Below are 12,765 nucleotides of genomic sequence, written 5' to 3'. Positions count from 1 at the left end.
ACACTTTAAAGCAGCAAGTGGGAGCTTTGGTTTTGTTTGGAGCAGTGATACTTGGGGGAGGGGACTTTTGGCTTACAATGTTTTCTCTGATCTAACACTCATCCGCCCTGAGGCTATCGTTACCCATATAGTGGAAAATAATCAGATCACACTTAACCTTTTTCTTGCTGCTAATCTAATATAATAGAAGCTTCAGGGTGGAGATTTATGTTGGAGGCATAGTGGAAGATGGAATGGATTATCTCCAGTACTTCTGCTTCAGTTAACATTGGAGTACACTGGAGCTGTCTTAGTTGAGGGAGGGGAGAAGGAAATGTGTTAGTGTCTGGGACAGTTGATCAGTCAACAAGCTGTTTTTCCTGCAGCCACTTTTACTGTATATTTTCAGGTCCTGAAAGAAAGGTGCAGTCAGTTTGTTTTGGTAACATAGGAACATTGTTTTTGGATTGTGTGAAGCAGCTCCTTAACCTTGTAGCTCTTACCAGATTCCTTTCCTGTCCTCATTCCTGAAATGTGGTGACCAAAACACCTGCTCCCTGATTCAAAGGAGCATGCTATGTTTTACCAGCACTATGTACAACAGTAAGTTGCATTGAAAAATCTTAGATGTGACAGGGCGATCAATGCTGTTTAAAAAGAGTCAGTAGTATATAGTGGGTGGCATGCTGGAAACAGATGGGCCTGGAGGCTGGAATTCAAATTATCACCCAGCCATTAAGCTAATGGCATGGCCTTGGTCAGAAGGTGGTTTTGTGGATAAAATAAGCTTTGCTCAGAGAGTGGGTGTAAAATTGAATACCTCTGTGCCCAGGATTTAACACCTTCCCCTCACCACCTGCATCTCCCCTCCCACCTCTGCATGAGTGAGAAGTGCTTCCTGCGGACCTTTCTTGACCTTCCATTGCTGTTTTATTTATTGTTAACTTCAAGGATGATATTTGCAGGTTCCAAAGGAGAAAGATGAAATGGTAGAGCAAGAGTTTAATCGTTTGCTGGAAGCCACCTCATATCTTAGCCACCAGCTGGACTTCAATGTCCTTAATAACAAACCTGTCTCCTTGGGCCAGGCTTTGGAAGTTGTCATACAGTAAGTTGGGTTAAATTCCATTGATAACTCAGAAAGCATCCTCCTCCATTATTGCTGTTGTCATTGATGAAATTAATCTGTATATAGCTCCTCCAGTACGTTGTGATGTTCTGTTCAGATCTTCTGGTCTTTTTTGAATTCTGAGATCTTTCTCTGCTGATCCCACCACGTCTTGTGTTCATATTATTTCTCTTAGCAGGGAAGTTTTCAGTATACATTTTATAGGGATCTTAACAGGTTGAATATACTGTTAAACCCTTGAATTCAGGCTGTTTTAAAAATGAAATGGTAAATACATATCCATTTTGAGCATACATAGCAAACATGGAAAGAAGTGTTCCTTCGGGTATTCAGGTCCCAAGCTATTTAGGGGCTTATAGGGAAGTCAGCACTTTGAATTGGATGCCAATAGATAGACAGACAATATAGTTATTTGCAAAACTGATAATTTGGACCAACCTGGCTGAACCAGTTAAAATTCTGCCCTAATTAGGTCATCTTCAGGGCAATCTCATTTACAATCTATTACAGTAATCTAGCCGAGGGAGATTCCAAGAGTGTAGATCCCCATGGACAGGAATGGCTGCAGCTGGCAAACCAGCTGAAATTCCTAAATATTCATGGTGGCTTACAGTTGTGTAACACTAGGATACAAAAGGGGGGGAAATGAGTCAAATTCAAGTACATTTAAGATTATCATAGTTTATTAAACTTCTGGTTGAATTTCTAGTTCAGTTCTTATGCGTTTGTAGCAGTCAGAGGTTTGGGAAATAATTTTACAATCCCTGATCTTGTGTGGGAAAGTCTATAGATGTTTGGAGTGGATAGTCATGTTGTCCTTGCACATGTGCATGCATGACACACTGTCAAGCAGAAGCACCATAACTTTCCATGAGGTGCCCTGATCTCTGTTCTCCTTTTCCTGCCACGGGCAAAAAGAGTGTTGTTCTTACTTTTGGCTTAAAGTGTTCTGCTCTGTTTATTTATTCCCCTGAGCAGTTTAAAAAAGTGAAGCAGGAAACAACAACCGAGTGAACAAATTCAGCTCCCCCTGCCCTCCTGGCCATCTGTTGCCAACCAATATTTTCCTAAAATACTTCCTTGCACTTGTCCAAACTAAGAAGGAAGAAGCCTAGAATTAAATTCAATGCAACTGACTTCTGTGTCAAATATCTTTGCTTTTTGCTGGAACATGTCTTCAGGTTTGCAGTATATTAACTCAGCTTTTACTTTTGCCCACAAGCTATCAAAGAAGGCCCTTATAAGCTCTGGCTAAACTTACATATACGGGTTTTATTCTGCCTTTAACCAAGGAGGAGGACCTGCCAGTGTGCGTGCCTTGCTGCCTTCCCTGACTATTTAGCATGGGCTACTTGTGTTTTTCAAAATGCTTGCCAAACTTTTCTGCATTTGCACCCCCTTTATCTGCATCATTTAGGCCTTGCTTCCTTTTTGATGAAGATACTAGTTTACATGTCTTTACAAATACTGGCTACTGATGGAAGGTGTCTACATATGAACTGTCCCTTGAGGCAGCTCTTTGAAATGTTACCTAATGCATGGCGCAACATGGCCTAGGCCATGGGTGAGGAAGCCTCCTTGAGTGTTTTTGCCTGGCAGTGATGTGTCATTGAATTCTGATAATGACTCTGGCTTGTCTACACAGAAGATTAGGGAAAGGTGCATGTAGAAACTAGCCTACTATACAAACATAATAATTCACATTCATCGCTCCACCCATGTTTGCCTCTGGACCAGCCCACAACTGACATGTGGTTCCCAGAAGGTTGTGCAGACGGGAATGTAGTCCTTGAGCTGAAAAAGGTTCTCCACCCCGGCTTAGGCCCTAGATGATGCTGCAGCCTAAAATCCTTACTCCGTGTTTCTTTCTATCTTGATCTGTTTACCATCTGGCATTATTTCACCTCTTTTCTCTTTCCTTTACTTAGATTACAGGAGAAGCATGTGAAAGATGAACAGATTGAACACTGGAAGAAGATAGTGAAAACTCAAGAAGAGCTTAAAGATCTCCTGAATAAGGTCAGCTACCAATCCCAGCCTGGGACATGCACAGCCCTATTCCTCTCTCTTACTGCTAATGGTTTTTCCTTTTCCTCTCCCCCGTCTCCCTTACAGATGGTCAACCTGAAAGAGAAAATCAAGGAGCTCCACCAGCAATACAAGGAGGCATCTGAAGTAAAACCACCTCGAGACATCACAGCAGAGTTCCTTGTGAAGAGTAAGCATAGAGATCTTACTGCTCTGTGCAAGGTATGGATCAGTGTGAAAATGGCATTGCCTACTGGATGTGTCTTTTTATTTTAAGAAGAGTCTGTCAGGCCCCTTCCCGTGGTCACTGCTTTTAGCAAAGATCTCTCAAGATCCCCCTGCTAGGCAGCACCACCAGACACTCTCTGTAAACAATATTGCCTTGAGACTGTGCCTTAGTCTCCTCACAGCTTATTGCTACTTTGTGTCTGGGTGCTCTTACAGGCCTCAACCCCCCTGTATCTTTGTGCCTATAAAGATTAATAAATATTACAGCCCTGGGTTGCTCTGGATACCTTATGATGTTACACTATCTCTTCACCGCTGCCACCATTGATACTGTTTCCCAACCTTGATATATGCCCTGCCCACCCTTCTGGTCTCTGTAAACCCAGCCAAGGATCAGGCGTGCTGGTAAACCAAGAAATATTTATTTATATACACAGGGAATAACAAGATTACTTAAAGGTATAGTCAACAAGTGTGTGGTTTCATAAGACGTATTACTCTTTATGTTTCTTAGTCATCAATAACCTACCTCACTATCTGCCCAATCCAATCCACCCTATCCAAAACCAACCCACAGAACCAGCTGACCGACTAACAATACCCAACCCCCTCTCAGTGGTCATCCTCTCACTTATACCTTCAGACACTCAAACACTCAGCCAATCATCATACAACATTCTCCAACCCATGTACTCCCCTCAGTCTACTTACCACATATACTCTAATAAACCTGCACTTACCATATTTACAGTATTATATATACAGGGACATCACAGAGTCCTTCAGTAGTTTCATGTCACAGCTCATGTAGTTAGCATTGCCATATATAACTGGAGAATCTCACATCAAATTTTTGGATTGATGTGTAAAGAAATAATAAGTAGACAACTGTCCATCCCAGTATTCAGTGCTGAAGAATCTAGCGAAGTAGGGAGATTATATCCTATCTTCCCTGTGCTTAATAAGAGATTTCTTCCATGTTGCCCTTTAATAATGTTCCCTGCATTTATGCACTTCTCAGGAGTATGATGAGTTGTCTGAAACCCAAGCAAAGCTGGAAGAAAAACTTCAAGAACTGGAAGCCAACCCTCCAAGGTAAAAAAAAAAAAAAAAAAGTAGTCAAATTCATCTGTGTGGCTGGATGCTAGTGAAGGTAGCTTTTTTGCTTTTGGATATCTCTCCCTTGTCACATAGATGCAGTGAAATAGTTATGGTGTTGAAGAATAAGCCAGTGGTTTTTAAACTGTGGTCTGAAGGCCACCAGGAGATTTTAGTGTATTAATAATTGGTCCCCAAGATCATGATAAAAAAGTAAACAACATTCTGAAGAGCTGGTGGTTTCTTTGAAGCTCCCACTGCATGTTGAAGAGGAAGTTCGTTTCCCTGTCTAATATGATACTTTAAACCAAAAGCAGTTTGCAGTGGAAGCAAGATGTATGCACAGTTTTCTTCTGGGTGTGCATATTGCTCAGTTAAGTTTCAGCAGTGAAAGACAAATGCAGCAGCTGAGCTTTAATTCATACCACCTTTTCAGCATCATCCTTCACAGTTGACCATAATATGGGAAGGAAATGTGATCTTCAATTCAGCAGTGTTTAAGAAAAACTGTAAGTTAATTTATTGTAAAGCAAAAAGCCATCACAATAAGGGAAAACACACTATTTATTAAATTGATATCCTGCAAAGGAACCCAGGGTGGCAAACGCATCAGTACTAAAACAATAAGCCATCCTAGCACATTCAGTCCAAAAGCTAGAAGTAGATTATTGAACAAGAGAGGTTAATAAGTGCACCTTAAAATTTTGAAAACTTGAAAGAAGGATGATGAACAATGGAAAAACAGATGTGTGTGTGTGGGGGAGGGTACCCTTAAGGAGGAAATTTCAACTGGTTGGCATTAGGGTAGGGTGGAAGCTGTGGGACTGCATGGAAAAAGAAAAAGAAGACAAGGTTATGAAATGTTGATTTGTACATGGGAGAGAAGATTCTTTGGTTGCTGTTTAAGGGGCTAGATGAATCCATAGTTCACTTTCTGTTACTATGAGTCTTCAGGACAGTGATCACACTCTTCCTATTTATATGGCCACTCTGAGCCGATAGGATGATATGCGCTGTTATAAAAATAATTAAAACTGCATGTCTAGATAAGAGAAACTTTCCCCATATTGTTCCCATATCCATTAACTGGATCTGCTGCTCCTTCCATCCCAAATGTGGCTTACACAAACAATTACAATTGCTGGATGGCCGTGACTGGAGGTGTGGGGGTGACATTCTGTTGGCCTTTCTTCCTCTGGTCAATAACTGGAGCCAAAGTGTTCTTTTCATCTATTCAGCAGTAGGGTGAAAGTAGTGAATGAACCCGTCAAAAATGGCTGTATGCACAAGGTGTTCAGTTACGTACTCCTGTTGAATGAAGTTTGCAGGTCAACTGATGAGGGAGCATGTACTTCTCATATCCCCCTAACAGCATATCTTGTTTTTCTTTTTTTTTCTTTTTTTTTCCAGTGATGTTTATTTATCATCAAGGGATAGACAGATTCTTGACTGGCATTTTGCAAATCTTGAATTTGCAAATGCTACACCACTCTCTACTTTGTCACTAAAGCATTGGGACCAGGTAACTATTCATTTTGTTCTCCAGACTAAGGCTTAAGTGAATTTCTTTTAAAATAAGTCTGCATTTATCAGTATGGAATTAATGGAAGAGTGGAAGAACTCCTGGTCAGTATTTTATATATTCTACCTTGAACACAAATATGTTCCAGATTCTGTACCCTCAAAAGCCTGAATATTGATTTTACATAATGCTACTTTTGTTAGTAATTTTGCAAATAATTATGTAAGGCACTTGTCCCACCTTTTGATCACTAAAAGTGTTCCTTAAATGCTGTTTCCAATGCTTTCCTGACACACACGCACATACTATTTCTATGGCTTTGTAGTATGATTGCAGAATATACACTGCCGTGCCTGTCTTTCTAAAATGTGACATAGTTATTCAAATACAGATTGAAAATTACTCAAGAATTTACCGTCTGCACTTTGTTTCTGTTGCCATGTTGCAGACTCCAGCAGATCTGATGATACATAGATTTATTACCTCCAGCATTCTGCCTTTAGTTGTCTTCTTCTGAGCTGAATGGGACCTTGCCTGGATCAGCCCTCATATGCACATGTAGTGGGAAACATGAGAGCACCTTCCCTTCCCACTTACCCTGAATGTCAGTGCATGGGTGTAACATTCTTAAAAGGCATAGGTATATGTCAAATCCTACCCACATGGGCCCTGATAGTGCAACTGATATTCCAAATAAAATCTGTAAATCAACAACACAATCTGGGCTTTGTGTGAACTGGATTTTATGTTTAGTATGTCCTTAAGAACATTGTGGATGTTCAGAGGTGAAACTAGCATGGTGGGTGGGCGGGCAGGAAGCTCTTGCTTGTCCCTACCTTGCTCCTGCAGGTACTTCCACCTTCCTAGGAGATCTGCAATATCTCTCCCTGATCAGGCTTATCTTTAAGCAATTCTCACTCTTTTCAGGATGCCTCCTGCATGTCCCTGGAAAGAATGTTCAAGGGACGTCAAGTAGCCGAATGTTCTGTTTGATGTAAAGTAGCCTTTTTTCCTTGCCATCTGTGTGAATTTGTCATCGCTTTTTATCTATGGGCATTATGAGGGGAATTCAACTGGATCAGTTGTCTTACAAATGCACTCATGAGATTTCTGAACCTTCCTATCTCCATTTTAGGATGATGATTTTGAATTCACTGGCAGTCATCTGACTGTGAGAAATGGCTATTCCTGTGTGCCTGTCGCTCTGGCGGAAGGATTAGACATTAAACTAAACACGGCCGTTCGGCAGGTTCGCTACACAGCTTCAGGTGAGCAGTCCTCTCTGGTCATTCTGTAGACAAAGCCTGCTGTTTGGTCACTACCTCCAAGGAAGACTCTTGCCAGATTTGCACCCTTCCCCAACATGTCATCTGTTTGCCACTGCTTGGTGATTAAATATATTTTTTGTTTTTCTTGTTAAATTGTTTTGTTTATGTTTACTGCCCTGGGCTCCCTTCAGGAGGAAGGGTGGGATAATAATAAATAAATCTGGCAATGCGCCTGCCTCCTGGTCTCAGCATCTGATATATGCAGACAATAAAAGGGAAAACCAGAGTGTGAAAGTGTGTATGGCAAGGATGGATGGGGATTAACTGTTAGGAACAAAAAATATGAATTTATAGTGGACCAAGACACAATAGTAATACATTTTGGGGAAGTATATAGAAGGGCAGCTGAAACTGAGAAAAGGTGACTATTTGGGTACAAAGAATCCTGTCTGAAGATGTGAAGCTAAAACAGGAGCTGATATGGATGAGCTTGCATGGAATGGTGGCAGCCAAAGTTGGAAATAAAGGGAGATGTGTGAAAAAGTATAACTGGCTGACAGGCAGTGGCTTCAGAACAAGGACAGTGCAGTCTCTGTAGGACAGTTTGGTTTGCAGAAGGAAGGGGCAGATTTAAATCTTATTTAGCATTAAGGTATCATTGAGCAAGAAAGTTTGCAGAGTGATTTTGAAGCAAGTTGTCCACTGTAAAGGCCGGGAGATGCAAGTATGAGCAAGTAGAATCTTAATTGACTTCATATTCAAAGCTCAGAAACTGAAAATTTAGATTATGATAGTAATTTAAGGTATCTGTGCAGCCAATTTTCCACTTCAGTAAACTTAATCAAATATAGTAGTGGTTTGCTTTTAGAGCAATCTCTTCTCTTTTCCCCTCTTCCATTATTTCACCAGGATGTGAAGTGATAGCTGTCAATACCCGGTCCACTAGCCAGACGTTTATTTATAAGTGTGATGCTGTTCTGTGTACCCTTCCCTTGGGAGTGCTGAAACAGCAGCCTCCTGCAGTACAGTTTGTTCCTCCACTTCCGGAGTGGAAGACATCTGCTGTGCAACGAATGGGATTTGGAAACCTTAACAAGGTAACTTGAAATGTACTAGGCTCTGTACGTATGTAGACAGAAGAGAACAAATACAGTAGCTATTCTCTTATCTTCCACCCATGCCAATAGCAGCTTCCTTCTTCAATTTCAGTGTGCCACAGATGAGAATAGAACACAGACCCATTCATATATACATAGGTTAGCTCTTTCTAGAGTCCCCTGAGAGTGCCTGGAAAGGAATTAAAGACAGAATAAATGTACTTTCCTGTACTTTTCCTTCTCTGCTTTAGGCGCTGGAATTGGCTCATCTCTTCTATGCCATTATTTTCTTGAGCATGTGGTTCATGCTGTGCTACTCAGTGCCTAAGATACAGCAGCATTGAATCAGAAAACTTAGTTTGCTTTCTATTTGTGCCTGATAGGGTGTGTGGGGGGGTATCAATGAACTGTGGATGGAAATTGGAGGAATGCTTCCAAATGAAAGTGCTAGCATTCCCGATAGCCTTTGCCATATTCTCTTTCATATATATTAAAATGCATGTGTCAGTTTCTGAATATTTTCAGAAAGAAACACTTCTGTTTTCTAAAGTTCTGCAAAGCATCCTCAGCTCGCAGATGTGAATTAGTCATTCCGGATCCTAACACTTCCTTTCTTTTTAGGTTGTGCTGTGTTTTGACCGTGTCTTTTGGGACCCAAGTGTTAATTTGTTTGGTCATGTTGGAAGCACAACAGCCAGCAGGGGAGAACTTTTCCTGTTTTGGAATCTTTACAAAGGTAGCTGCACCAAAGCATGTAGCTGTGTTCATAAGTGCCTTAGGATGCAATCCAAACCCTGATCCACCACTGCTGTGGGCGAAGCTTGCCTGGATGGGCCTGATGCAGCTCCAGTGTGTAGCTCCCTGGCTCACTTACCAAAGTGTAGCTGGGTGGAAATACTGCTGACAGGAAGCCCCAAATGGAGCATTCTGGGGAGGGGCTGAGCCAGCCTGGGATCCACTGAATCTTGAGCTGGTCCCAGTGCTGTCACTTGATGGTATTGGGACTAATCTGGCTCCGACTGCTATGCCAGCTCCAGGCTGTTGGGGCAGGGACATCCTGTCTCATCATAGAAACCTGGGAAGCTGCCTTTATACTAGGTTAGATTATTAGTCCATCTAGCTCAATGCTGCCTACTCTTAACCAGCAACAGCTTGCCAGGGTCTTGGGTAGAGAAAGGTGTTTCTCATCACAAGCTGCCTGATTCCTTTTTTAAACTGGAGATGCCAGGGATTGATCCTGAACAATATGTGTGCTCTACCACTGAGCTAGGATGTTTCCCCTCAGGTAGTTCCTCCCTGGCAGCCGTAGTATGAGAATGCCCTAGAGGTTCCTGGCACAAGATGATCTGAATAGGGGAGAGCTCCCTTTTTTTCACTTCTCAGTTGGGAGATGCTGTGTTTAACGTCAGATGGGACCATAAACAAAAGAAATAACCGAGTACCCAGTTTAATTTTCTCCCTGTCCCTATGTGACTAGAACCAACTCCCATTCAACACATTTGCCTTTTATGACCTCTTTTTATGACGGACCTTTATCTTGATGAGAAACAAACTCTTTGGCTAGTGTTTGCTCTCTAATATTCTAAAAATCTTTTTCTCACCCCCCCGCACAGCACCAATTCTTCTGGCCTTGGTGGCAGGTGAAGCAGCAGGAATCATGGAGAATATCAGTGACGATGTCATTGTCGGGCGCTGCCTTGCAATTCTCAAGGGCATTTTTGGCAGCAGTGCTGTCCCTCAGGTATCATGTTGAGCCCTTCATTGTTCCATCTGTGCAGCAAGCCTTGGGATCCTAGCTAATCCTGTCTGTATCGTTATCAGTGTATGGGACAATATGGCCTAGATGCCACTGCTCCTATCTTCCTACCTTTATCATGATCACATTTTCAACTCACTTAAAAAGGTTTAAGTTTGAAACAAACTTTTCAACAAAGAGGGCTGTTTCTAAAATGAGGAAAAGGCCTAAGCCTCTGTGATGCGTAATTGACAGTGCAATCGAAGCCATGTCTACTTAGAAGTAAGTCCTATTGAATTCAATGAGACTTACTCCCAAGTAAGCAGGGTAAGGACTGCACACTTAGGGTGACTATTGGCTGCACATAGAATAACTTCTTAGGCTTCATCATCTACTTCTGTCAACTAAACAGAACTCATTGCCCATCTGCCTCTCCCTTTCCTCTCTCCATATGCTCCTGCTTTCTATTCTGCAGACACAAGCAAACCTTGAAAGCAGGAAGAGGGGGAACATGCCCTCAGTTATGCAGTGAAGTATTATTGCTCCTAATCAGCCTTACAATGGGAACTCTTGGTTCAGACAGATGACACTTAGCCCGTCCATGCACTTTAACTGGATCATGTCGGCATCTGAGCAGACACATTACTCTTGGAGTGTAGTGATACTTGTTGCACAGATTAGTATAGGGAAACTAGGTGCTCACTCACTAGAGTGGACTTCATTTTACACATGGGTGACTAACCCGAGGGCTGCATCCAGGCCAAGAATTTCTTTTGTGGGCGCCCCCGTTGTGTCATTTAAAATGTTTTTTTAAAAATACTGTTCCCATAGGTCCCCCACTGTCATGTGAAAAGGATTTTTGTGGCCCTCCAAAATTTGTCCACTAATTTTTTAAATGTTCTTTAAATGTTCTTTTTTACTATATCACCCATGGGCCCTCTACTGTGATTCTGTGACGCCAAAAGGTTTTTCTGAACCTCCCATGTGTCCTTTTTATAAGTAATATTAAAAATTGACCACACCCGCTTTGACATAGGACCCCCAAAGGGCTGACCATGGATCAGTATGGCCTGCAGCCAGAGAAAGCCAACACTGATTTAACAGATAACATGCATAATCAGGACCCTCGTGCGTTGTGCCTGTTGCATGAACCCTTCGTAATGCAAGTGGGGACTGGATGTTTAAATGCCCTTCCATGTGAAAGAACGTCCTACGTACTCAAAACTAGCGTGCCATGGAGAAGCCTCGAGTTAGAACCTCGTACAGAGTTGGGCATGGCGGAGCTTTTCCATATTTTCATTGGTTCATAAATGCTAGCATTGTTGCTGTTTTATTTGCTTTTATAAACGCAGTCTGTTTTGAGCTTTAATTTGAGGGGGGAAAGAAGTGATGGTGATGATGATGATAATGGTTAAAGTGGCTTACAGGGTGCTAGTGGCATCCCAAACCCACTGCTAGCTCCTAAAAGACCTTTTTGTGAATTGGGAAAAAAGGTCCTTTCCATTTGTATAAACTGCTGAGAGATGTGAAGTCAGTGGTCCATCTATATACACTGCCTTTCAAAACATAGCTGACAAGAGAGCAGATGCTTCCAGGCATTCTGAGGCTTTCCGTTTGTTGCCATTTTGCTGTAGGTGGAAAGCACAGTTTCTGTGTGTGTGCATACACATACACTCTTTGTATCAGGAACTTGGTGAAATCTTCCACAGTTCATTTGCTTCTCTTCCCAGCCTAAGGAGACAGTGGTATCTCGTTGGCGGGCTGATCCTTGGGCCCGAGGATCCTATTCCTATGTAGCAGCTGGATCTTCAGGAAATGATTATGACTTGATGGCTCAGCCAATTACTCCAGGACCAGCCATTCCAGGAGCTCCTCAGGTGAGAACGGCACTAAAATTAGCACCTGGAATCCACCATTACACATCTTTGACTCAACACTGCACTTTTCCCTTGAATTGTGTTATTTATAAATTATTATTCTGATACAACTTTGCCTCCACAAACAGCTTTCAGGTACCATGGGAAGAAGCTGTTTTTTCTTATGCCCAAGTTCTTATGAAAGGATCTTTTCTACTTGTTTTGTTGCAGTTTGGTCTCTTCTTTGGATTCTTTCCCCTCAAACCTAGGAGCAACTGATAGCTGGGTGCAATTCAGGCCATAGAAGTGACCTGGTCCCTGCCCTTTGTGCTCAGTCCACAGTGGATGTGAGGAATGATGAATAAGTAATAGGAATGAAGTAACATTCCCTCTGCCCCCAGTGGGTTTGTGTGGAAGCTCTAGAAGGGGGACATGAGGCTAAGTTTAAGGTACATCTGTGGAGCTGGTACTTAAGAGAAGATTAGTGGCTGTCTGCTCTCAAAACTAAGCAAGGAACCTTACCCCAGTGCACTTGGGTGAAGATATTCTGTCCAAGCACATACACAATCAATCAATATAAACCAGTTTGAGATATTGAGGATATTTTTCAAATTCATGGCAGCGTGTGGCTAAATTTGCCCTCTCCTTCCCTTTAGACTATAGGGAGGAAAACTCTTATTTTTGGTCCTCTGTCACAATAAAACACTGAACACATTTCTCCCCTTTCCTGTGCCCCCTTCATGGGCATCACTATGGGATGCTTGACGGATACTTATAGAAATATGTTCACTTCTGCTCAAAGACTTGCTTGAAATCACAGCTTTG

The 12,765-nt window shown here is 42.1% G+C and overlaps 1 protein-coding gene across 3 annotated transcripts in view; it reads left to right on the top strand.

The window, feature by feature from the left end:
• Positions 1-12,765, top strand: part of KDM1A (lysine demethylase 1A) — a 45,260-nt gene that overhangs the window by 31,826 nt on the left and 669 nt on the right. For all 3 annotated transcript variants that reach the window (XM_061597016.1, XM_061597015.1, XM_061597017.1), the window contains exons 10-19: positions 945-1,087; positions 3,037-3,127; positions 3,224-3,358; positions 4,386-4,459; positions 5,873-5,984; positions 7,120-7,252; positions 8,162-8,349; positions 8,971-9,085; positions 9,963-10,090; positions 11,815-11,961. In XM_061597016.1, the coding sequence (XP_061453000.1) occupies positions 945-1,087; positions 3,037-3,127; positions 3,224-3,358; positions 4,386-4,459; positions 5,873-5,984; positions 7,120-7,252; positions 8,162-8,349; positions 8,971-9,085; positions 9,963-10,090; positions 11,815-11,961 (1,266 nt within the window). The remainder of the gene's footprint in view (positions 1-944; positions 1,088-3,036; positions 3,128-3,223; positions 3,359-4,385; positions 4,460-5,872; positions 5,985-7,119; positions 7,253-8,161; positions 8,350-8,970; positions 9,086-9,962; positions 10,091-11,814; positions 11,962-12,765) is intronic.

This window comes from Rhineura floridana, chromosome 15, assembly GCF_030035675.1.
Source record: "Rhineura floridana isolate rRhiFlo1 chromosome 15, rRhiFlo1.hap2, whole genome shotgun sequence".
NCBI classification, from domain to species: domain Eukaryota; kingdom Metazoa; phylum Chordata; class Lepidosauria; order Squamata; family Rhineuridae; genus Rhineura; species Rhineura floridana.
The sequence above is the reverse complement of the archived record's forward strand: the minus strand, read 5'-3'. Positions and strand labels throughout refer to the sequence as shown.